At 38.6% G+C, this 26,765-nt stretch overlaps 1 protein-coding gene across 5 annotated transcripts in view; it reads right to left on the minus strand.

Moving 5' to 3' along the window:
* The window catches only part of map3k1 (mitogen-activated protein kinase kinase kinase 1, E3 ubiquitin protein ligase), a 58,006-nt gene that overhangs the window by 16,557 nt on the left and 14,684 nt on the right, over window positions 1-26,765 (minus strand). For 2 of the 5 annotated variants that reach the window (XM_006627038.3, XM_015337801.2), the window contains exons 2-6: window positions 5,537-5,687; window positions 3,859-4,068; window positions 2,858-3,058; window positions 1,710-1,826; window positions 481-629 (exon numbers count right to left, since the gene is read on the minus strand). In XM_006627038.3, coding sequence (XP_006627101.2) covers window positions 481-629; window positions 1,710-1,826; window positions 2,858-3,058; window positions 3,859-4,068; window positions 5,537-5,687 — 828 coding nt within the window. Of the gene's footprint in view, window positions 1-480; window positions 630-1,709; window positions 1,827-2,857; window positions 3,059-3,858; window positions 4,069-5,536; window positions 5,688-9,425; window positions 9,593-17,291; window positions 17,556-18,802; window positions 19,119-26,765 lie in introns of those variants that run through there. The other 3 variants (XM_015337780.2, XM_015337768.2, XM_015337774.2) reach the window with 3 other exon arrangements.

Consider the following 26,765-nt stretch of genomic DNA (forward strand, 5'->3'; position numbering starts at 1 on the left):
TCTACTCTTTAAACAGAAAGGTGGAACAGGAGTTAAGAGTTCAGTGATTTTAATTCCTTAAGAGCTCAGTTGCAACAAAAACCAGTTAAGGCCAGAAAACTGCAGGACCAGGATTGGGACTTTCTGGCTTATGTTATTCCAGAATTGAAAAACAAAGTTGTAACCATGATTATTCAGCAATACAACAACCATAATGGGATGATAATGACCACAGCATTTTCTCTATTGAGGTCTGGTCATAATCGTTCTGAAATTTTAGACATTTAAAGGATAAACGGATTCAATAGTCTTCATATGTGCAATTACAATTAAATTAAAAAAATAGTTCATGAAAATGCTGTCCTTGAAATTGCAGTTGGTGTTGGATTACTAAGAGGCCAGATGAAAAAACAGAAAGGAGTAATCTTTTGCTCTTTAATTTTTCTGGCTTTGAAAACTAAACTAACTTGACTACAGCAAAGGAAAAATAACCTTCCGCACCTGTTCTCATTGCTTGATGTTGAATTACTGGACGAGGAAGACGTGTGAGAATTGGACATACGGGACACAAACTTCTGGATTGTATTGCGAGAGGGAGCTTTGATTCGTGAGCTACGCCGATTGTGATACTTCTGAAATAAGCTCTCCACCTGTTCAGGAACAAAATAGGAAACAAAAGTTCACTTGTGTTTTTTTAAGTTTTTATTTCACATGGCACAAGCTGAAGAAACAGATATTTAGATGGGTGACTTCAATCTATCAAAAAATTGTATTACATTGATCTTATTGAATCAACCAGACAAAGGTGGACCACATAAGTGAAAAGTAAAAAGCTAACAAAACCCGGATTCCAATAAGAAAATCAGATGGTTTTCTTTTCTGCCCCATTTCACAAAGTGTCTTTAGGAATTCTGGATAATACAGATAATGTTGACTTGGAAAAGAAAACAGAGTTAAAGACTTTGAATCCTCCACACTCAAACGTTCATCTCTTGGGAGACAAAAAAAATAAGATAAATGTATCTGCACATTACTTCAGTACCCTGCTAAAACTATATTTTTGATAAAACTATTTACTATAGTTACTATAAGTAACTACTTATGTAATTAATGCATGCTGACACAAAATTAATGAATGCTACATTAATCAAATGTATTCAGATTCTTGGTTTGAAAGCTGCTTGACTTCAATTCAATACTCAACAATGCAATACTGGTTCAATGCAATACTGAAAAATCCTACATTTATTCTTAATTGCAAACCCTTATACTTTAATTTTCTAAAAGTATACATATGTAAATACCAGGCAATATTTATGCTCAACAAGTTTCACTTAATAAATGATCATACAACCTTTGGAGAAGGACAGCACCGCAGTGTGTTTGTGTATAATATTAAGAGGTGCTCATAAACTGCAGCAATACTTCCTTCATTCAAAAAAAAGTTTCTTATTTTTGTACAACAATATTTCTAGTCGGCAAGACTTATGGGTCCTGCTTCAGAACTGCTGTCAACGTCCATGTATGGTTATTGTCCAGTTCCGCCGGGCCAGAGCCCGATTCACAGTTTGTAAACTTTTACTGCTGGCTAGTCTTTCAAATCCCAGCAGGCCGTAAAGGGTTCATGGACCGTCAGAATGTGCTTTGTGGTTATGCTGCAGTATGAACTCTCTTCCCCAGGGGCGGGGGGGGTTTACAAGACAGGTGGCTGTATAGCACGAAGTGGTTACCTCAAAGTTTTTCAGAGTTTTTCTCCACAGCATGGGGTCGGAGGGCTCGAGCTGGAACACCCTCAGCATCACGAAGAGGACGTGGATACAGAACGTCCCTCGGCCACAGCTGCAGGTCTGCAAGGACGGCGTTCATCACAGTGGTGTTAGAGAAGTGTGCTCGGTGCACAGAAACAGCCTTCGAAGATGGTTTTGGTTTAAGGCGACTACCCCACTAATTCAAAAACACCCTCACGAACCAGAATAAATCTATCTGGCTGATGCTTTTATCCAAAATGAATCACATCTGCACCTTTTAAGTTTTTATTTCAGATAGCACAAGCTGAGGAAACAGATATTTAGATTTAGTGTTAGATGACCCGTTTCTACAACTAGGAAGAATTAACTGGACCGGTTCAGGTGACACCTTGGGTACAACTGCACCCCAGACACATCCGGTTACCAGTCCAGGACGCTAACCAGAGACGCCCATGTCCATGTCAAAATACTGCATTTGATAAAAGATGGCAGGTGACTCTTTAACCAGCATTCCTGTTGTTGCAAAATAAACTACAGCTATAAACAGAATTGTCTTCCGAGATCCAGATTACGTTTCAACTGTTTCTATGTTTAAAAAATCCTAAAGTGCTTTCCTAACTTTCACATGCATTCAAATGGCTTATATTTTAGTACAAAGAAAAGGTTTCCAAAGAAAGGATTTTACACTCTCAACTGTGGCTTCCTCTCCAAACCAGACTCCCAGACTGATTACATTTTACTGAATCCAGGAAGACAGCTTCACAGTCACTTAACTTGTTCCAGAAACTTCCTGTAGACAGCTGTTTTTTTTTTCTTGTGAAGAAAATGTGATTTTAATGAAACCCACTTGGAAATGTTTCAGGGAAGTGCTGAATTACTTACACTGTTTTTCACAATAATTTGAATTCGGTTTTGCTATCAAGGATTTAAAAAAACATTGTCTTTGTTTGCTTGTTTCCTTGCTGATTAACCTGCCACTGACTGCATGTACGTTTTAACCCATTCCACCTACAACAAATGATCACGCAACACATTATGATCATTTAGAACAGATGATGAGGAGTTAAAATAATCATGTGATTCCAATTCCCTTCCTTTCCTAATATCTCCAGTGTAATGGCTGATCTTACCTGAGGACCAATAAACACCCTGTATTTGTTGTCAGGGCTGTCTCCGCCAATGAGGAAGGAATTGGGTCCGATCTGCTGCAGCAGGTACAGTCGTGCCCTCATGACTTTGTTGACTCTGCGGGTTGTCTCCTCGGGACTGTAGGGAGAGAAGCCGTCTGGAGAGGGAGCCCTCCTGGGTGGGGTGACGCGCCCACTCTGGAACTGCACACAGAACAGGGCATGTTAAGAGAAAAGCAACGGCTATGGGAAAACTTTTGGCATGGCAGTAATTATGCCATTTTCAATAATTGCACATTGCTTTTCTCTATAACGAAAGCCTATCAGGATCACAGTTTACTTTCTCGGATAAGATGCAAATCATGTCGGCTGGTTTCAGTCGCCAATTATTCAAAGTAAACTAAGATCAGGTCATTAACTCTGAGACCAGAGGAAGAATACAACATAAGCTGCATTTTCATCCACAAACACATAGTTACTTAGCGTCCACTGCTCCGTTAATGGTTGAAAATAGTTAAATAAACTTGAGATTAAAAGAAAATATTATCACACTAAGCAATATTTGTACCTATATTTAAAAACCAACAATATATTTTAAGTAATAAGTTATAAGGTCTAACAAGCATAAACCTGACTATAAAAAAGACCCAATGATTAAAAATTTAAACCACAGGCTGCCAGATGTCTAGATGATATCCTCTTCTGCTGAAATTTTTGGGGAAAAAAAATTTAATTGGGTGGATGAACCTTTAATATTGACAGCCGACTTTCAATTAAAACAGTTAGCAAATATCTTTGGACTTCATCAATATAAACTACAGTGTTTTAAGTTTTCCGGGAAAATAAAAACAATAAAACCCAAAAACAATTGATAACTTTAGAAAACCACATGCAGAACCTCCACTGTACTTGAACTCGGAGATCATGTCTATCTGCACCGCTGCCTGACTGACAAGCACCTCTGGGAGGAAATGAACAGACCGCCTGCGGGTGGAGGGACTTACAGGTACTGGAGACACCCTCTTCCTCCGCACGCCAGGAGACTCCGACTTGAAGCCGGTCTTGCAGGAGGAGGAAGAGGAGGAGGAGCTGGGAGAGGGGCTTCGTCTGCCCCTGGCCTGCAGGGACGCGGCGGCCTGCGACTCGCTCAGGACGTCTGAGCCCTGCTTGCCAGCCTCACTGCCGTCCGGCCTCAGCGGAACGGGTTTTACGACCTGTGAGCAAGAACAGGCTGTGGGTTCTCCTGAAGTGGCGGTGAGCAGAGGTGCTATGTGTTGCGCTCTGCACAGTTCTCCTTTCACAGTGTGAAATTCAAAATGTGAATTTTAACACTATATTGGCGTCAGACTTATATATTTCCTGTTTTTTGTTGCCAGGATATACACAAAACAAAAGGCTTATGCATAGCAACAATAGTTTGGCACTGCACTAATAGTCACAAGACGGCACAATTTTGCACATCTCCTTGAGCACAGCAGTCTAACTGAAGTGTGAAGTCAGTCTCTGAGTAAGCAACTAACAAACCTCTTATTTGCTTTGACAAACTAAGTAAATGAATACACATGGAATTCAGCAGTCTGACCCTAAGGAAAAAAAAAATCAAGGCAATGCTTCTCTGAATTGAACTGACCATATTTATTGATGGATGAAGAGAAAAAAGATGCCCCCTTGCAAATACATTATCTTGCTCCTGTCTGGTATTTCCAAAGTTAAAAGGAATAAGGAAAATTATTAAGATATAGCTCTCATCACTCGGAAGCCCAACATTTTGAGAAACCAGTATGTGACAGTATATACCAGATTTACAGCAAAAATATTTATTTTCAAGACCGGCATATTGCATTTACTTTTAAGCACATATTCTCAGAAGACATGGAAAAGGATTTCTCCATTATATTTCCAAACCATCACTCTAAACATTTCTTCCTTTTAAAGAAGTCCCTTCTGCTTAAAAATGTTGTTCCAAATGGACGGAATTCCACATACTGTCAGGTTATCGCTCCCACAGCTGCTTTTTATTCTCCCTTATTGTCTTTTAAATTTCTCTATCCCACAGTCCCACGTGCATGGATGGCAGATTCTGTTTAGGAGGACAATCTGTCCATTTTCCCTACAATTCTGCTTTCCTCTGGTAAACAGCCTATTGACTAAATGTCTATAAAACCTGCCTATTACACCAATAACCTGTACAGAAGGCTGCTAGAAAAAGCAACCCGATGAGTTAAGATGGTAGGAAGTCCTCACTGATGTGTAAATGGTTCGCAAACGGAAAACCATCAGGTATTAAGTTATGATACAGCAACCAAAGGAACTGGCAACAGCTGTACTGGCAGATATGAAGCTGCAATGCCGTTAATGTGCTGAGTGTAGCTCTGCTCACGTCAGAATTCGATTACAGACGATTGCAGGCAAACCCGCTTCAGAGCCAAACAGCGTGAGTCACCAGGCAGCAGCGAATCCCTCTGTGCTAGAAGATCAGGTTCCCTGCTATCAATTATATCTAGCTTTCAAGAGTGTGATATCACTTCCTGCAACAGGCTCAGAGACTAAATCCTGAAGAGACTAAGTCCCGAAGCGATCTTTTCTCAAAAATAACATGAAACCACATGAAGGAGAACAGTGCAAGGAGAGCACAGGAGGGAGAGGATATGGGGGGTCGATTCACATCACGCCTCCACTCACCACTGGCCCTCTCCTGCTTCGCCTCTCCAGCCACTCGTGCTTCCAGGCCGGCATGCACGTGGCCTTCAGCTTCTCCCGGATCATCCGCTCTTCCGGGCGGTCGTCCATCTTCTGCAGGCCCCTGGGGGTATCCTTATTCTCCATGTCACGGCTGTGGAGAGGAGAGGAAAGAGAAGACTAATTAGACCCGCGAGCTAGAAAATCAAGGGCACAAAAAAAGGCCTCAACCATCCTGTTGTCTGGCTTCCCTGCCGCTTTTTGTATTTTGGGTTATTTTTCTAAATTTATATTTGTGGTCTGAGCTCCATTCCAATTGGCAACAAAGGTGCACCTTTGCACGGTAACAAGCCAAATCTGTAGACTACCATGTAATTACAGGGTCAAATGAGAAGGAGGAGATGTGCTTGGCTACTGGCATCGCTAATTTACTGCACCTTCACAGGCGAAATGTCAAGACCACACAATTCACAGCTCGAGGGGCTTGACTGATAAAGGGTTAATGGCTATTGATGCATCAAAATGGGGATGCATGACTGGAGTTTAGCCACAGATTTTAACAAGAAGTGAGATACACAAAGGCCAGCTGGAGCGCGTCTTTAAGCCTCAGTGGTGATCTGTGGTGGAGTGTTTTATACCAGGGGGTGTTCAATACTGGAACTGGAGCACCAATGTTTCAATTCCAGTTCAGTTCTTAATGAGCTAAACCAGCTGGTTGCTGGAATAACTGAACCATTTTAACAGCTTTTTCAGGTGGTGCTACTTGGAAGACACCTTAACAACCTACAGACATACTGGCCCTCCAGCTCCAGGACTGCAAAACCTCACCCTATTTTAATCAAACGAAAGAATTAGTGGTTCACCATCATTAGCATGGTTCTTAGATTGGTCCTGAGATTCAGCCTGGATTTTACTTGAATGACATTGCTGAACATCTTCCAAGGTCAAAGTCTAAGCTAACAGCCACCAGCTCACTTAGTTGTGCTGGGTACTGGGGAAAGGACAGAAAAAGGCCTTTATGGACTGGAAACCTTGTTAAAGTTGGTGTTTGTTGCCAGAGGGAAAGGAAAAATGCTGTGAAAATGCAGCAGGTGAGAAAAAAACACCCCCCTCAACTGCCTTCCCCTCTTTGGGAAGCAGGAAAAAATAACTCTTCTTTTATTTCAAAGGGGATAACGTTTAAGTGAGATCACAACTGACAACAAACAAAATACAGAATGTTTTCTGTCTCCAAAAATGTTTCAAATAAATGGACTGCTGTGTTTAATGTATTTTCATCAGCCAAATGTGCTCTGTCTTTGCTGTACTTCAGATTGAAGGTTACTGACCATACAGAACCAATTTATGATTTAAATGCCTACAGAATCTATGCAGATTGACCAAATCTTAGCAACTGTCACCCACCTTCACAGATGAACAAGTAAAAGGTTTATTCCATGCTGAAAAGAGAAGAAAGGAAACAACGTTTCCCATATGGAGCCTTCTTTGGGAGGGAGGATCCACAGGCCCCACAGCCGAAATGTTGTTTCCTTTATTCTCTTTTCAGCATGGAATAAACCTTTTACTTGTTTATCTGTGAAGATGGGTGACAGTTGCTAAGATTTGGTAAATCTGCATAGATTCTGCAGGCGTTTCAATCATAAATTGGTTCTGTATGGTCAGTAGCCTTCAATCTGAAGTACAGCAAAGACAGAGCACATTTGGCTGATGAAAATACACCTGTGCATGCTGACGCAGCTACCCACATGAGTTACGTCTTCCCACATACTTTTGTAAATAGACCCCTGAGTATGTATCAGACTGGGAAATGTCCGATACAGAGACTTGCATGTTTCTCTTATTAAAAAGATATATAAGAATGTCCCTTTTTCTACAGGAATCTTGTGAGGCACATTTTTTTTAAATAACTTGTGAGAAGAAAAGATATCATGAATGTATTGACTGCAAATGTAGAAAAGCAAGTCACCAACATTACTCAATTTAGAACTAATTACTGACTACTGTAGTGTGCTACTGTTACCACATGAAAAGTAAAAAAAAAAGTATGCTCAGGTTTTGTACACTTAAAAAAACTGATAACTCAGTACTTTTTTTGAATTTTCCTGGAACAAGCACTCTTGCAAAAGGATGTTACGACAGATAACAGCAGTCTGAACATGTTAGAGTTACTGTACATCATATTAATGTGCGGTCAGCATTGTGCTCTACATTTTCATTTTCTTAATAAAAGCAGCCCTTGCAGGACAAACAAATATGTCCACTAAATCCCAGATACTGCTTGCATCATCTGTCCAGCGTTGACTACCATTTACAGGAACATTCAACATCACACAGAAGCTCAAAAATATGTAATTCAGCAACTTTTAAAAATGATGTGTACTGGCACTCATACAAGGAATTTCTATATTGCAAAGAGTTACACAATGGTAAAAAAATTGAAATGGTAAAGTGCACTGCAGTCTGTGCTCTGACATTCTAAATGATCTGATATTCTAAGAGCTTTATCTGAGCTTTTGTTGGTGGCTACTGAATTATTACAAAGAGCTCAGCGATAAAAGTGTTCTCCTGCACGTTTCATTTCAGCTTTAGTAAAAAAGAGACCACTGGTAAATGGCAAGGACTAAGACTACAACACTGAGCACCTCTTATCTCAAGCATCTTGCTTGAACACATATGGTCGACGGAAAGTGGTAAAAGACAGCCCTTGAACACTCAGAACATTGTGATTCATTCCTACAGATCTGTATTGAGCAAAACCAAGGTTCTGCATCAGGATCCTAGTAAAGCCAAAACATTTAGAAATAGCAGCTGAGAACCTAAAACGTAATTAATTCACAACTCCTCTAGTTACAAATTAAATTCAACAAAGCATAATTACACAGCATTCTGGCCCTTTTTTCTTTTAATCCTGCAAACAGCATATCCCTGGTACACTGTGCCTCCAGCTTCTGGCATTCATTAGGTAAACTGCCAGGTTTCCCCTTTCGATACCTTGGCATCCCATGGAGAAGATGTCTCGATCACCCAGTGCAGCAAACAGGAGATTAAGGAAGTGTGCCATTTTGCACAAAGTTCACAGAAAAAAAAACAGATCGCCCTAGCTTCTCTGCAAAAAAGTACCATTATTTTTAAGATCGTTGTCTAATGGGCATAAGAGTTGTAGTCAATCAGCGTCTCAATGGTCATTTACCACTTGAGAGGTTGCAGAGACAAGTCACGAGCCGAAGTGTGGCTGACAGGCATTAAGTGAGCTCGTTTCATGACAGATTGTATTACTTTGGGAGAATAGTGAATAAAAACTGTTTTGCTGCTGGTATTTTCTTTGGAAGTGTATGGAATTTGCCAGGTGCCTCAACCATGAATGGGTGTAGACTGTTTAATACTGCCGACTTTAATATTCAAGCAGTTTCTGAACATCACTCGATAACTGATTCGTAATTATGAGTGACAGCTAAGTGTGCTAATTATCTTTTATTTGACTTTTCCTGTTATGGCCAAAACATGATAATATCAAGTTTATTTTAATATTATGAAATACTTGCTTTACTTCCATGTGAAGTTATCCTCATTGTGCACTTTATTATGAAAGAATATTACGATATTTATTTGTGTAAAAAATATCCACTTGTTAATCACTACCTCATTCCAAAGCAGCTGTTTGGACTAAACTTCATAAAACCTTCACAATGCCCTAACAAATATATACCTTAGGAAATACACAGTTTACTTAACACACACTGAGATCTCACCCAGGAAAATTCTTTCTAGAGTACGGTAATAAAAACACTGTCCTTGTCATGGTCCTCTTAGATAATTTAAAAACAAAAACAGAGGGAGGCTAAAACTCTAGGAGACTGATCCCATCGAAGTTGAAAAGAAAATAAGAACTCACCAAATAAAGTCCATACCACTGTAAACGGAGGTGGAATCAACATTATGTAAAGAACAACGCGAGCAATAACAGAGAGTCATTGGTAAAAGAGACATTTTAGGGCAGTGTTAGAATAGCCTCTGCTTAAGTTCTTTTTAATTTACAGCACAGCCAAAACACTTCTTCTTTTTTGAAATACTGTCAAAGGAAACACCATATAGAAAAGGAAATGGTGGCTTCCTGTTAAATGCAGAATAATATTGAGCAGGTGTCCAGGGCTTTTTAACCAGGAAATATGAAAAGTTCATGAAACTACCAGCACACTGTAAGATGGGTGCCTGCAATGCACAGTGTTTTTACTTTAATGCAACAAATCCTGTTTAAAAACTGACTATTTTGATATAGTCCACAACCTAATTATTTCAAGAAGCTTGACAAAAAGCATGGTGTGTGATTCAGATACTACTGGATTATGACAAGTGGACAATTAAACACCAGATACACACAAAAAAGCAAAAAAAAAAGGAAGGATAGGTATCAGTAAAAAAGGTATCTTATCACTAAGCACGTACACACTGGTTTTTCACTTGGCAGTAAGCCGTAACAGAACTCCACAAAAACCAAGCAAGACAGGACAGCCGAAGACTTCCACTTCAAACTAAAATTAATAAGACTGTGTTTGTCGAGGACCTTCAATGAGCACTGCTTTCAGTTCCCCCTAAAGCAAAACCCCTTAATCCTTCATTCACCCTTCATGAGTGTATGAAACATTAAAGACGCAAATCTTCCTGGACTTGGACCCGGGAACAATAAACTAAAGCTCGCAGTCTTGACTGACTTCGAATAAAAGGCAGCAGAGGCTGGGCCCTTGCCTCTCACATGACAGCCACCCCAGTTCCCTGCAATCCCACAACAAAGGCTCTTTGTGCAGCTCGTGCAGGTGGGACACAGAAGCCCCTGCTGGCTAAGAATACAATTCGGCCACGTAAACCGAAACTCAAACTTCCAGGTCTCTCTTCTCACATCCTCTCTCATGGACCACAGGTCCCCTTAAAAAAGATGCCTCTTCTCCAAATCCTGGTGGGATTGAGCGGACAGAGCCTCTACATGTGGGGGACACAGCGTCAAACTAACACACGCAGGCAGTAAAGATACAACTGTCGTGTCAGGATGGAAAAGTAAACGGTGATGCCACTTAAAACACAGTTTAATTACTGTCAGTGGAGAAAAAAAGGGCAACACTACAAGGGGAATAAAAATACTTTTTCTGCCTCGACGTGCGTCAGCTTTGGCTGTTGGAAGAGTGAAAGAAAAAGAGAGAGGGATACAGCAAAGGACCAATTTTCCCTGTTTTGCTTTCAAACAAAAACAAGTAGAACAAATTACAAGACGTGAGGTTGAGAACATCTGCCCTGACAGGTCTAAAATCTACCCTAATGCAAAGCATCTGATGACCAGTCGAGGAGTCTAGTTACAGCCGTGACTGCTTGGCTTCAGTTTAGACTGTACAAACTGATTACAGCCGTATTGCATCAGAAAACTGCAAGCAACACCAGTCTGCCATGTTCTTAAAAGACCAAGACCTACTGTACAATAACCATCATGTACCCCATCTCATGGAAAGGTCCAGTCCCCATAAACAACGGGTCACCCATTCAGAATCGGCCAGACCGATTAGTTGCTAAAGTAAAAATCTGTCTCCAACTTCCACGAAACAGGGAAATGGGGGACACGTGTAAAAAGGACTGTACGCTTTCAATAGTATTCTTCATACTTCCAAACGGGAAAAGAAATCAAGCTAAACAATGAGAAACTGCAATGCAGTTAGGAAGGTATGACGAATGAGAAGAAAATGCAGCTGCAATTATTAGTGAACGGGATTTATGTTAAACATTTAGATGTGATGGAATATGGAAAAGCAGAAAAAGTATTGTTTAAGTTGCTTCAAAGTTCACAATGTTGGAGTGGGCAAACAAAAATGACCGGATTTTGAAAGTCGGGGCTAGCTGCTTAAGAATTTCCATACCATCATTCACGCACCATAACCTTGCTGAACAGCAGTGATAAATTGCATTAAAAAGCTTGCCCTGTTGGCATTTCTGTAAGAGCCTATGGACCTACAGGTTTATGAGCCTGCTAGAGTGCATCATAAACACTGAAAGCACATTACCAGAGCAATGAGACAGCAAGCCATTAGTGTGCTAAATTATTATTCCCAATACAGAAATATAGGCCCAAGCAAAAAAAAACATGAGTGCCATTTTCTTCACCTAGCTGCACTGCAGTTCTCACAGGCCTAAACCAACATTCTGATCTTCATGAAGTTACTTAACATCAGCATATTACTACTTTACTGCAAAATGCCTTTATTTTATGAGGTAAAGCTGAACAGTTTTCAGTTTTGTCATTAATATCATAGTGTTGTCTGTCAAAGGAGGAAGATCGTGTTTGCTGTCATATCACCAGACTGAAAAGGTGGAATGCAGTCTGAACTGAAGGAAGAGATTGTGAATGTTATCTTCCGCATTAGGTAACTGGAGAATTTTTACTTTTCCATGTGTTTGTCAAGTGAAACTAGATACTTGAAGGAATTTGCTTTCACTGGCAAGCAATTTCTCAGTGGAAATACAAGAACCGACAACAAGGAGCAGCACTTAATCCAAATGATAAGAAATAACATGAAAAGACTTCCAAACACTAAACCTAATTCTTCGAGACTGTACAGTACTTCCCTAATAAACTACTTACAATTCATATCTACATGCTGTGAAATACGTCTGAATTGAGCCATCAGTAGCTTCCTTTTTTAATGTGCTTAAACATCTGTGAGTCTAAAATTAAAACCTCAGTTTTGACAGGAAATGAAGATGCAATTGCAGCCTTCCTGTTTATTCAACAGAGCCTGTATATCTGCAGCAAGTCTTGTTGTTGCAAAGAAAGTTCTAAGAAAAAGAAATCTTCACAAAAGTAATCTGTAAATGGTGCTTGAGATACCACAGCCCATCACAAAGTAATGTATGTCAATACACCCCACTCTTCAGATATAAAGTAAATTAAGTAGTTGGCTGAACCTCAAGATATGCTCTCTGTGTAAAGTGGAAGTTTGGATCACATCAACTGCCTGTTCACAATATATGGTTTGTGGAGAAATTGAAACAAAGCTATTAGTCTGAAATACAGATTCACATTATGCATTAATTCCTTCCCATCTTAATATTTAAAAAAGCCTGGAAAAACATTTTATGCAATATCAAGACTTTCTAAAAAAGTACTGGTGTACTGTGTATAAATGTACATAGTAACCTAGACGAATACTATGGTATGAAACAATCCCTGCAGGAATGGATACTAAAATTATGAAACGCTCACTGGCCGACCATGGATTGTACGCTGACTTACAATGCAGGACTTCAAATGCTTCATGACCTTGGTGTTTTAACACTAAGCTCAAAGCAACTTTAGCTGTTCAAAGAAGCTATTGTGCTTCTTCAAGCAAAACCCTGCAAAGAAAGAATTTCAAGTTTATAGCTGCTTGCAACAAGATCACAGGAAGTCTGGCAGTTAATGATGGTCGCACATATTTTGGTTTTCACTTTGTCAAGGTACAGAGGACTACAGGAACAAAAACCTAACTTAAAAGGAGTTAAAGTATTAACAGCAGTAGTTACTGCTACTACAGTTGACACCATACACACATTGCGCTCCCTAAGGCTGTGCAGTGCATTTCTGAGTTACTTTTGCATGCCCTTCATAAGGCCTGTAGTGAGCCTGAAGCGTCCTCTGATCTGCAGTTAGTGTATTAAGCTGCGATTCACTTGGAACTACAATTAATGCATGGTTTGGAATTTCACAATAAAACTGGAGAAACTTGGAATAATGGAGTATTCCCATGTTTTAAATCAAGGTTTTTGTATTTAGATCCTCCAGACCCTCAAGCTATTTCTCAAACATGAGTCATTTATTGGATTTCCATAGTTTTTTTGAAGGGGTTGCTTGAAAACCGTCACTGAGGAAAGGCAACCTTACGATGCAATAATGGCGCAAAACGTTTAATGTGAAGCCACATAGCAGTATCTCCTAGCAATCTAGATGCAACACGTGATGAACTTAGAGGTGTTTTCAAGCTCAACTGCTTCCACAATGGGCTTCAGTTCTCACTTCAGCATTCATGACCCGATGAAAACCAGGCTTTATGGGGAGATTGCATCGCACCTCTGTGAACAAATCGACAGCAGGCACTGTCGTGAGACTCCAGATTTCATAGTGTTCAACCCGTGAGGATACGGGCTCAGTCTCAGAACGAATGAATTTCACTGAAGTGCGTCAAGTTACTAAATAACACTGAGAAAAAGAAAACTATCTCAAAATAACACTTTAATGCCTACTTGAATCATGCGGATCTTATGTGATGCCTTTGAAAGCAGTGAATGGTCAGAGAACTGCATGAGCATTCAAGCCTTTTTAAGGAGGTTACTACACTTTATTAGGAAAAGAATTAGAAAAAGATTTTGACAACATGAGGTTTCAGTCAGTGACATGGAGAAAATTACATGACTTTGTACTTAATTTGAGAATCGATTACTTGTTTCATGTACTACTCAGCTTACATCAACAATCATATTGATGGATATTGTCTTTAAAATGTTAATAGTAACTCTATAGCACATTTGTGTTCTGTGAATAGAGTCAAATTAACCACTGAAAGAACTGTTTCATATCTCCTGACTGCATACACAAAAAACAGCTTATCTTTTCCAGTTATATAAGAACAAGGCCATAAAGAGGGGTTATAAATGAGAAGCCCAACAAACTCAGCCCTTACTTGTTTCATTGCTTTGTAGTTAAGTGATGCAGGGACCTCATCCAGCAACTTCCTGAAAGAAGTGATGGTATTGACTTCAGCAACATGGCTGACCTGTGTTTTTCACAATAACCACAATAGTGCCTCCCGATTTCATGTTTAATAGCACTGTTGCATCATTTTCACTTCCTTTGGTTCACGGTTCACTGTTCAATCTGAAGAAGTTCACAAGGTAAAATTTCACTACGTGAATCAGATCCCCTCATACTGTCCTCTGTTCAAGGGTACAATTTACTTAACGAGATCTTACCAGTCCATTGTGCAATTTCAACAGTTGAAAACATTATTTAAATCAATTGATTCTATGAATCCTAACACTTTTTAATACCTACACTTGCCTGAAATCACAATGTCACCTGGCAAGTGTTTGATTTGTATTATCCTTTATGTTTTCTACAATTTTCAGTGCAGTTTGCTAATCCTCCTACTTTAGCTTATATCAGTAATCAGTGATTTACTAGTTCAGCACCTAGACCCCTGATATAAACTGGGAAGAGCCATGGTCCAAATACAAAAAGCTGTGGTACTCCACTAATTATTTCACTCCAATTTTAGCATTCACCATTTATCTCTACACTGTGTTATGTAGCATCCCATATTACAAAAAAACTGGAAGCAGACAACAGGTTACATTAAACTGTAACTTACATAAGAACACTAAGAATAAATACACTACCTCAATGTAATAGTGGAGGTATACAACTACTGCAAAGAGAACTGCACACAAGAACTGAAATTGCTTGATTTGTTAAGAGTGCAAACTATAGCATTTACTCTATGCTGGGTACCCTGTAACCAGTATTTAACAAGATGCAGTATGACATCCATTTCTCTGTACTACAATAAATTATAACTAACTGAAAAAAACTAAATCTTTATCCAAATGAAAAATCTAACAGTCCTTTCTACTGAAGTACAGAAGACTATCTCAATACACAGTAACCCTACAGACATAAAAGGATACAAATGTTTAAACTAATGCTGCTCTATTTTTTACATTTAAAATGATCATTTCAAATGAATGTTACCTTTACTGACTAGCAGGAGCATACAACTGCAAAATATTGAATATTACTTCAGGTCTTCATTTATTAAATGATATCAGTGATACTCTTAGCAAAAATGGAGGATTGTCCAAATGCTTTCCTATAGCCTATAGTTCAGCCCTTTTGTATTCTACATACATTCACATATTATACATAAACAATGTGTAATGAGAACACTTAACAGCAAAAAGAGACTTCAATACACGACTTTGAAACTGCATTCTGGAGCATGCAAGAGTTCCATTGTATAGTTAATTCTAATAGAAAACCTGGAAGGAATTATAAACCCTCCAAGTACAGTCTCTATATTATTATTTGCCCTGAAATACTAACTTCAAACTTGTTGAAGTCGTCAGGAATGTTTTGTGGTTTCTGTTGGGTTTGCAATCCCCCAAGTGAACTGGTCAATACTGACACACAGGAATTTGACTCACTTATTTCTCTGTCATATTAAAGGTCAACATACAGTATCCTTATTTTGGGATTGACCAGTGTAATTAGAAACTAGTGTTACTACTAATAACTTCTTATTTTAGTATTGGCTAAAACTCAGTGCCCTACATTGTGGGCTTATCTTGTACGAGTAAAGCCTAATCCTTTCTCTTTCAATTTTCAATGTCTTGTCAAATCATTATTAAAGCACGACGTTCAGGAAACAGTATAATCTATACCAACTTCCATATTTCTATGTTTCCAACAAATATATTCATATTTATTCATTCACGGCTTTGAACATTTTTGGCTCTTTTAATTAAATATATATTTAAATTATACAAACAAATCATGCATATGTACTTTTAAGCAAATGCACAGATGTACAATTATCCCAAAATACATATATACATATATTAACACTATAATGAAGAGGAAAGCAGGCAGGATACTTCAAATCTTCTTAGATTAGACCCCAGGTACTTCAAAATGAGCTGGGAAGACTTTTAGTGGCTACAATAATCATTTTCATATTAAACTGTGGTCAAAACCAGATGTACTCACTCTGCAGCTAAAAGTACTGTTTTCTCTGCCCAAAATGATGTGTTCAGTTATGGTGCTCTTATTCACATAACTCTACATTAACTTTCCAGGAAGTGTGGGATTATACCAAGTGTAATCAGTGAAGGCTCAACCACATCCACCACGCTTGTTCAATTTAATTAAACATTTGAAAGGTACAGATTTCAACCTTGTTCTGTCGTCTTTTAGCCAGACATTCGAGTGCAAGAAAAAAAAACCAATTTTTTATCATCCAACTGGCCAAAACTGACAAATCCTTATGCCAAAATATAATTTCACTCTTAACTAGCCAAATGCCTCTCAGCGGTTTTCTAATCACGCCAACACTAAGCAAGCACACACAATTACCAACACAAACAACCTGTTGCTACACTGAAGGTCACACAGTTCCAAGCAGCACGTGGCTTTTTCCCAAAAGACTTTGCCTTTCACTGAGTTTCCAGCCCAGTGCCTTGCTCAGGAATGTGGCCGGAATGCAGTGAAATTCCTCCCACTCACACTATCATAACGCACAGCCCACACAGGAGATAATGAAGCGTTGCAGTAATGGACCGCTGGAGACCTGGGCATGTCCTGACTTTCATTTTTCCTAGCACTTTGACATTGAGAAGGAATGATAATCTACTATACCAAATAACCTATTAACAAAGAGCTCTGTGTGAATATTGAACTCCCTTTCAATGCTTGGAACTAATAAGGCATTTTTTAATCTCCTGTTTCCAAAAGCTTTCCAAATTACACCACCTTACCTAAATTCCGACAGTAAACCCCTGGGAAGGGAAATATTTACTCCAACCCCACGGCGCTCTCCCATCCCTATGGTTTATATAAAGTTAATGCAACTTTTGTCTCAATAAGGAAGAGTGGGAAATCAATCCAGTTTGCAAGGTTTTTGTTTAAGAATCCAAATCACAAATGGTGGACACTTAAATCAAAAGAAACAAGCACTTTCCTAATGACACTCACCAAGCTCCCTTTACGCAGACTTCTGAAATGTGCCAGTACAACTGTGTTTGGAGAATTACAGTATGCAGGCAATAAGCAGCTGCCTGGTCAGCGCTGTACATTCGGTGCTTGACCTGCAGGCAAGGCTCTGAAAAACAAGACTCATCTGGCAGGGCCGCTGGCCACAATGAAGTAAACAGAATTGTCTGGAAGGAGTTTTCATCAAAACAGGTCGACATTTGTAAATGTCCCTAGTTTGATCAAACAGATCTTCGGCAGAACGAGGCTGAAGTAGTCTCCCAATGACACATAAGTCGTTCATTAAATCAGCCTTTTTTCCCCATTTTTATTCCTTTTACGTAACTTAGCTACAGGATGTTCCCTCATTCACATTCTGTTAATTCTGTAAATTAACCTATGTAATAGGTGACAAAGTAAATGACAAATGAGGTTATTGCAGGAGACAAGCAGGATTAATTGTTAATGTTCATTTTGCTTCCTTTTTCCTCCAATTACTTTGTGCGCCTTATGAACAGGTCCAAACAGAAAATACGGGACAAATTCTATAATTAACAAAAAAGGAAATCGCACTTTCTACAAATCACGTGCTCGAGCTCTATAAGGATTTTAGAGAAAAATCAAACTGTGACCTATGTATCTACCTTTGCACAGTTCAATTATACCTTAGCTTTATATTTTGCAAACAACAATATAGGCTAAGTTGTTATAAAGTTTTTTGATAATGCTGTAAAATTCTGGTATCTAAAATCTGTCAGGAGAAAAGGTCTCTCCCCCCCTTTCTGTACGAATAAAATTAAATTATGTACACCATGTGATTCTCTTATTCAATGAACAGAGATTCCAACAGTTCTCTGGGAAGCACAATGTAAGGTTTTATAAAGCATATAAGTAAGAACAATATAAAATATAAAGTATATAGATAAGTATCTGTATATAAATGGAATGTTTATTACTTACTATTGACTATCATGAGTTAAGCAGAATGCATCAATGAAAAAAACTCATTTTAGTGGTGTAAACAAAGTGCAGAATATTAGTTATGATACAACAGCTGATACAAATTTATTCCAAGACATACAACCATAAGACTGACTTTTTTTTATAACCATCCCATGTAATAATATTTATGTTAATGGAGCAGGACGGCCTCCACTACTTACCAAATCACCACTTTCAACAAATCAGAAACTTTAATAAAGGCTTTCCTTGCAAATGTCTAATAGGTTCTTAAACATTGCATAATCCTTTCATTCTACAACTTTTAACATTATGCTGTTAAAAACCGTTCTAAATAAAAGGGCTTGCCTTGGTGAAATTGACCGTCACTCTTGTCACTATCTTTAATCCACTGTGACGGGTTGTAAAACTGGTTGTTTAAGATTAAAAGAAGAAAACTCCTGACATGCAGGAGTTGGACGAGCGCGTAGTTTAGACGCACAGAGGCCATACAAGCACGCTGTAGCTCCTACTTTACTGCAGCAGAAAATATCAGCTGTCATTTTGATTCTTACTGGAGTGAAAACTGCAGATATCGCCGCCCGCCGGAGAGCAAAAATGTCATTTGACAGTGCCCTCAGTGGTCACATCATCCCCCTCTTCGCTGATGTGAGCCGACAGGGGGGAAAGGCACTCTGCTTGCAGGCCGCGGGCAACGTGCAGAAAAGGCATGGCACCCCTCCTGCATGTCGCAGGAGACAATCCTCAAAACCGAAAAAATACCCTCTCACTCTTCCGGCACTCCACTCCTTAGCTGTTGCTTTCCCACAAGTGACCCCTCAGCTACCCAGGACGGTTCTCTTCCTCAAAGTGATTTTCGGAGTGCCCAACCCCCTCCTCCACCGCCACTTGTAGTGACAACACCCACCGGGTATCCCAGCCTTCGCAAGTCACAAGTGCCTAAGACGCAGCTCGAGCACAGCACAAAAGTGGGCCAGAGCAGACAATCACGTGCTGGCAGTATGCATCTTTCAGCCGAAAAATAAACTTGGAGGAGAAACCCCATGACTCAAGTCCCCGATTAAACAAATGCTACTTAGGTTAAAATTAACAAAACCGGCCTGTTTTTATAGCCAGCTGATGTCTACATTATAATGTCTTGTTTCCTCCGAAACCTTTATACAGCAAAAAAACCTTGGCACGAGATCTGAAATCCAGATTCTGGGGGAGATGAGCCCCCACGTGAAATCCAGTTCCAGTGAAGTTGAGACTGTTGTAAAACATCAGTTGGACCCGACAATTTCTCTGTTCTAGATAAAGGCTTTCTAAGCCCTTAAATTATAAATGTGCAGGGATAAATCAGAAACAATTAAGATTTAGGATATCAGACAGGGATATCGACACTGGCTTAGAAAGGTAGGTCTGGGGAATGTACAGTAGTGAGGGATACAGCTCACAGCTCAGAGCTCAGAGCTGTGATGTGGCATATTTGGATTTCCATAAGGCTTTTAATAAGTGTTCATAACTGAGTTAATGGAGCAAATTAAGGCTGACTACTACACGTATTTAGCCTCTTTTGGATCTTAACTATGATTAAATACAAACATAGTTACAAAAGCAACTAGATTATAATTATAAACAGCACTTCCTTGGGATCTCACAGAATGATTTCCCCACAGGAAATGGAACCGGCCCCCTTGTTCCTGAATGTAACCTGCAACAAGCCTATCCCGAGATGTTTCAACTGCGCCCAAAGTGTCATTATCAAGAACTATAGTTTTCACTTTTGATAACTTAAGGAATTAGGAGACATTAGAAATTGAAATTAATTTCCTTTCAAACCCTAACTAATCTCTCTACCATATGACCAAATGACCTCTGTAAAGCAGAACACATTTTTACAAATAAAGAAAAACAAATGAATGAAAATCATTGATAAAATAAACAAAAGGCGTAAAGAGTGGATAATGTAAGTTATTAGATCGGAAATATTTCAAAGTTATGAGGTTGAAAAGAGGCTCCACAAGTACATAAAACTGCAGGTGTCCATGTTGGTATAAATTTAAATCCCTTCAGGTTTTTTTACATTAACTTTATGTGGGACATGCCTGTACATGGCCCTTGGTCTGCTTAGAAACAGCATCTCCTTATATGTCTGTTACCCATCACATGGAGTAACAATCACTGTTCTTTTCAACTGCAGATTTCACTTCCTAGTGTGTGGTGCAAACACAACTAGTCTAGTAGCTCAACAAGGTACTGCTTCAAAAGCATTTTCATTTTCTCTGTCCACTGCAAACTCAGGGAGCCATTTAGAAAGCGTATGTACTGCTACGTTTAACAACAACTGAAGAGGGGTTTAAAGCAGTCTGTGCAGCCAGAGTATACTCATCAAACATTGCTTAAGAAAACAAGGTCTTTCAAGACCAAATTAAACTCAAAGCACACAAAAAAAACAACTACAGAAAAATGATCCCAGGGGCTGTAGAATAAACAGTGTCCAAACCAGCTGCCCAGATGATCCCACTGTTGAGATAGGCTCGGTAAAATAAACATTTCAGTGCTCTCCAAAAGGGAATATACTGTAGCTAATAACACCAGGACACAAACAACAGTCTTTCATGATTTACATTGTTTGGTATTGTTCCTTGCTAGAACACTATAAGGGGACCTACTCAACATGACACTGCAACAACAATTTAACGTTAGCATTTACAGTGCTGTCCAGTAAGAAATGAGACAGCGCGCCTTTGTTCTGCTATATGCACTTCCTCTTTTCCGAGACAGCTTTGGCAGGAAGCTGTGATGATCTTTAATCTCTCCTAATGCTGCTTCGTGATCCAAAAAAAAAGCAGTCCAACATCATTTCTAAAGAGTTCGGAGCCTTTCATTATTGTACTTCTTCTGTCTGCAATTATTAAACCTCAGTTTTAAAAACAAAGCCTGCACTACAAACAGAAGACAAAGAAAGAATTTAGTACTTGGTTATATGTAGCAACTGTTTTTCATTCAAAGAACAGAAATAAGACTTCCCAGACTATTCTAGAGAGCACTGTCCTAGAGAAGAAATAACTCCATGCTTGAACATTTGAATGTTTAACAAAACTTTTTTTTTTAAATGCGGCAGGTCAGAGACTCCATTATTAATCTTACTTACTTTAAGATTACTATTTTACTGGTATCACACAAAATTAGCATAATCCTAAACCCATAAGGTATAATAAGGAAAGAAAGAAATCTAAAGGAATTCAAAAACAGAAAAAAGAAAATATCTGGAAACAGAATACACAATTTGGAAAGTAGGGTTCTTGTGAACCTCAGAAACAAAACAAGAAATTAAACACAAGAAAACAACACTTGGCAAGGACATGGTGGGTAAAAAAGCATTTTTTAGGATTTCAAAGAAATTTTGCAGAAATCTTTCAGCGACCTGGGAGTATTTTTCCCATCGGTCTCGGTCACTAAGATCTGCCTCTTTTGTTAGATCAGAAAAAATGAAAAATGCTGCACTACATTTGCGGGAGCTATTATAACCATGAACCCATTTTAAGCTTTATTCCATGACATTAAGATAGAAAACACAAGACTATTTTGCACATATTTTACGGAATAGCTTATCGAGCTGAGAAATTAAGAAGTGTGTAAAATTAATAAAATGTTGTAATGTATGTTAACATAGATGTTAGTGAAATAGGTGAATTGATGTCCATGGAGAAAGACTAAAGACAAAGAAAAGGCCACAGTTTAGTACAAAATAATCTGTCAAACTGAGAATCGGTATTTGAATAATTATTTATCGGTGGTCTGAAAAGTTCCATATCTTCCGACCTGCTGAAATCCACTGCAGCCTGCTGCCTGCAGACCTATACTTAATGCCAGGGTGATGGACAGCAAGAGGTACTTCTGGGGCAGGCTGTGACCGTTTCAGTGATACGTCCCTTGAGTTGACCACATGACAGCACTGGAACAGGTTAAGGTTTATTCCATGCTGAAGGAAAAAGAAAGAGATGAAGTGTTTTGACCCAAAGAAGCCTCCACAGCTGAAACATTGTGTCTCTTTTCTTTTCCTTTCAGTATCCTTTGTAGCCTTTGTATGCTGATGCAGCGACCTACTGCACGTAGGACTCCCAAATGCAGAAACATAAATGAGAATAAGGTACCCCTTACAATCTCACCCCAACCCTGCAGCAGTAGTAGGCATTGTCTCTGGAGCTGTCTGGTCACCCATCCAACTTTACACAATAGAAGAACAGCACAGCCCTTGCTGAGAAATAATGGAATCAAAGCTCTTGCAAAATCCATCTGTCAAATTACAGAAGCCACTTATTTTTTCTGTTACTAACTGCCCAGGGAAACCGCAGTAATGTAGTCTGACTGGACAAACGGCAACACGATCGGTATGAATCAGGTATCCTGGTCAGACCTCTCCAATGTGACAGAGGGACTGCGGGTCATATCGTTTTCTTCTTAAGTTTATTCAGAAAGTCTGCTTTGCACACATTGAGTACTGCAATTTACATAAATCCAGCTAACCAAAATATCAAGCCTACTGTTTATTTATATAAAAGGTGAACCCTGGCCCATTAACAGGTACTGATATATAATTTAACAAGCTTAGGGTTGCTTCACCTTACATTCAGAAAGCAGACATTTTCCCCCTAACACCTCCTTCATTTTCAGCTTTACAGAAGCTGTAAATGATATTGGATGAGTCAAAAATGTTCTCAGTACAATACAATCCCATTAGGGCAAATAATTTAGTTGAAGCAATTAGACCAAATATTAACCTAAAAGTTAAACGTTTTTTTTCCTTACAGGAACACAAAAGGGGGGAAAGGTAATCGGAATGTGTGAACTGTTTACTCAGAGTATTTTTCATACTATTTTTTCTATGCTTGTATGACAAAAGACTCCACAAGAAACATTGTTTAAACTGATAATCTGATGGTCCCCCTTGTTGACTTTTCACATGTAATCTGGAGCTTGCCCTGTTCTTCTGCTAACTAAACAGAGGCTGAAAAAAATGGCTCTCACGCCTGCCGCCCACATTTAGGGGGTAGAGAAATATCCGGGCCTTTGTTGGGGATGGCCAGTGATGAGCAATGGCATAGCACAGGGCTTTGCTGACTGAAGGAGGCCCAGCCTAGCTAACGAGACAAAACACGCTGCCCCTTCCTCTAACCTCAGACACTGGGACTCCTCCCACGGGTTATTTTTAGCCTACCTCTCAAAAAACATAAAAAGGTCTACGAAAAACTGAAAATATATTAACTGTTCTGAATAAAAATATTAAACACAAAGGAAATGTTTGCCACAAAACAAGGATCTCTTTTCCCCGTTTTGATGCTACTCATTACTATTTAGAGAAACTTTTGAAATTATGGTTAGATACGTTTGAAAAATACCCCTTTAGTGCACAGTAACACAGAAATTATGTTCTCTATTACTTTAAGAGTTTAAAAAAAAACACAGTTTCTAAAAGCTGGTGAAAAGTACTCGTATCTCCAAGTCTGTTTATTCTAGGCCTAGGCCTATATGCATTCATATAATCATCACACAGAAAAGTGTACAAATTATTAAATATTGGGTGTTTTCTGGAAACAATGAAAGCTCTTAATGCAGTGCAAATTCCACCCCTTAAATCATAAACTAAATGTCATAACAGCCTTCAGCTTTTCCCCTACTAAATGGAGAGTGCTGAGTGACAAAGAAGGCGACTTTTGACCTCTGTGTGAAGAACTCAACTGGAGCACATTTCTTTCTCCAACTGCCTAGCAACCAAAGATTTTGAAATGCCTCCAGCTCCACTAGCTCTTAGCAACTGCTCATTATATATTATCCACTTACAATCCCAATTATACTTTAATTTGTATTTTACCTTTCTAGTGAAAAGAGAAATGAACACTGAGAGCTTTGTGATTTTTCTAAAAAAAAAACATCCCAGAAATATCAGCACTCACTTAAATGTCTAGGTGAAAGGTCCATAAACAGTGCCGCTCACGGTTAAGCAGTATCTCATGTCCTGGATGGACTCTTATTCTGAGCAATCAAGTCAGCACTGTCATATAAAGTTAAACAGAATATCATGAGAAAAGGAGAACTTTGTCTTCAGGGCACGTCTATACATACTTTGTAACATTGTTTTTATAGTGCCAAAATACTCAAGCAGCAGCTACCTGCTCTGAAGTCCATGGTTTCATATCAGCCCAACAGCTGTTACACACAATGGGTCTCTGAAGGTTAAAGACAACTGGATTCTTTTAAAGTTGGGCTGTACATCTAAAAAATTAAGAAACACTGTTCTAACACCCAGCTAACTAGCCATGTTGTTTGAACACCTGCTTCTTCATAGCTTATTTTGGGACAGCAGCTTGGTATAGCGGTGAAGGCTCTGAACTTTGGACCAGAGGGGTCTTCGGTTAAAACCTCAGCTGGAGGCTGCTCGTACACTTAAACACAGCACTTCACTCGTTACTGATCGGAGTAAATGCCCTGCTGTAAAATTAGGTCCTGGAAAGGAGACTGTTCTCAATCAGCTTAATTGACTGAATACCTAATGAAGAGGTGGAATTCACTAGATGTGGGATACTGAGAAATGCATATTGATATAATGCCTAAAAAAATGTAGAGCAGTTATTAAAGGGCACTTTTTTTAATCATATAAGTGCTTCTGCTATTTTAATCTTTCTTTTACAACACAATTGAGAATGTTTCGCTGTACTTGTCTGTATTTACTTTTCAAAATTGATTTACTGCTTTCCATTAAAATATACTGGTCTGCACTGTACAGTTGCTACTCCACAAGAGCAACATAGAAAGGTAAAGAAGCCTGTAAATTCAGTTTTAATCAGAACTAAACTACAATCTCCTAATAATAACGACTGAGGCTTTAAATCATTGTGTACTTGTGAAACGAAGAATGTGAATGCAATGTTACTAGAAATTCATTATAAATAATGGCATGCAGTTTTCATTTTTTTTGAATACTCAGATTTTGGGACACTAAGACATTCCTTACCAGAATGTAGGGGGATAAGGCAATAAGAAATTATTTTGAAAAAAAGTCTCATAATGACTGTATTTGTTAATGTTTTAAAATAAAACAGTGATTAAAAATTAGTAATTATTTTTAAAGCCTAAATTAAATAATAGCTCAAACTGCCATGAATTTTAGTGGTCTGCCATACTGTGAAATATGGATTCAGAATGTATACTTATCCTGTGTAGAAACTGCATATGCTGATTGATTGTATCTCAACATAATAGCCAATGAAACAACTGCAAATAATACAGTCACAGATGTTTTAAGTTTAATTTGGTGCACTACACGGCAAAATTGCACAGTGGTGTGATAGACATTGTACCTATTCAAAGGTAACTTAAATCCATCACTTGGTATTATTTTAATGTAGCAGAATTACAGCCACAATGCTGAAGTGGGAAAATTTAAATGCGATATGCTCCCAGTTACCTCCAAATGCAGCAGGACAACAAACACGTTGATACATTTAAGAGATCAGGAATGTAAAAATAATTTAGGAAATCCCCAATAATTAACACTTCTAATTCTTTCAATGTGATCTTTCTACACATTCTATGTGCAAATATGGCTATATTTAATTTAAATCAGCTGTACTCCTTAATCATATTCCGTATTCACGTGTATATCCTTGAATCATTTCTGTCCCATCAACATATCATTTTTTTTGTGACATCTCAGTTTACTATGTATTCAATGTATAGCCAGAAATGAATAATACTATGAACAGCACTGAGGAAAGTACTTTTTTAAAAGTAATCCATTACAGTTACAAGTAATGCATTCAGCTATACACACTACACAGAACAATAAAAGATGACTTGTCCCCAATACTTCTTGCTATTTCTAAAAAGTAATCTGTTACATATTAGAGTAACTGTAGTGGATTACTTTCTAAAAGTAACTCAGTCAACTGTGGTCTCCAACATTTCTGAAACTTCCCTGGGTCATCTTAGCTCAGTGTAAACATACACCCGTTTAAAAATAAATTACACAAATGCAAACCCTTAAGTGAATGCTTTGGTCTTATAGCTATTTTTAATTAGCTCTGTACTCTTGAACAAAATAGATCTCATTTTTTGCACTGTGCTTAGCTGCTCTGCACACCAGCTTCAAAACTTTTATCAAAGGCACATAAGCTAGGAAAACAATGTTGTGAAATAAAGGAGCACCAACTGATGGTTAGAATTAAGACCTGTGTATTACAGTAAGATAAGTAATGTTTACAGATCACTAAAGAGTGGATCTGAAACAGTACAGGAGTTAAAACAAAAGTAAAAACTATGAAAATATGGTATCAGGCTTGATTAGAATACCAGCACCAGCAGTACTACTTACAGTAGTAAGCAGCAGGTTGATTTAGACACAAGACTCCACCATCAGACATTTAAAGATTTGTCAGGGCAAGAGTGCAGGCAGCACAAGCTTAGCAACACACTTAGGAGAAAGATGCTGTGAAATTAATTAAAAGCTATGATATTTATCCACAAATAGGCCAG

This window comes from Lepisosteus oculatus, chromosome 3 (assembly GCF_040954835.1).
Source record: "Lepisosteus oculatus isolate fLepOcu1 chromosome 3, fLepOcu1.hap2, whole genome shotgun sequence".
Taxonomy (NCBI): Eukaryota; Metazoa; Chordata; class Actinopteri; order Semionotiformes; family Lepisosteidae; genus Lepisosteus; species Lepisosteus oculatus.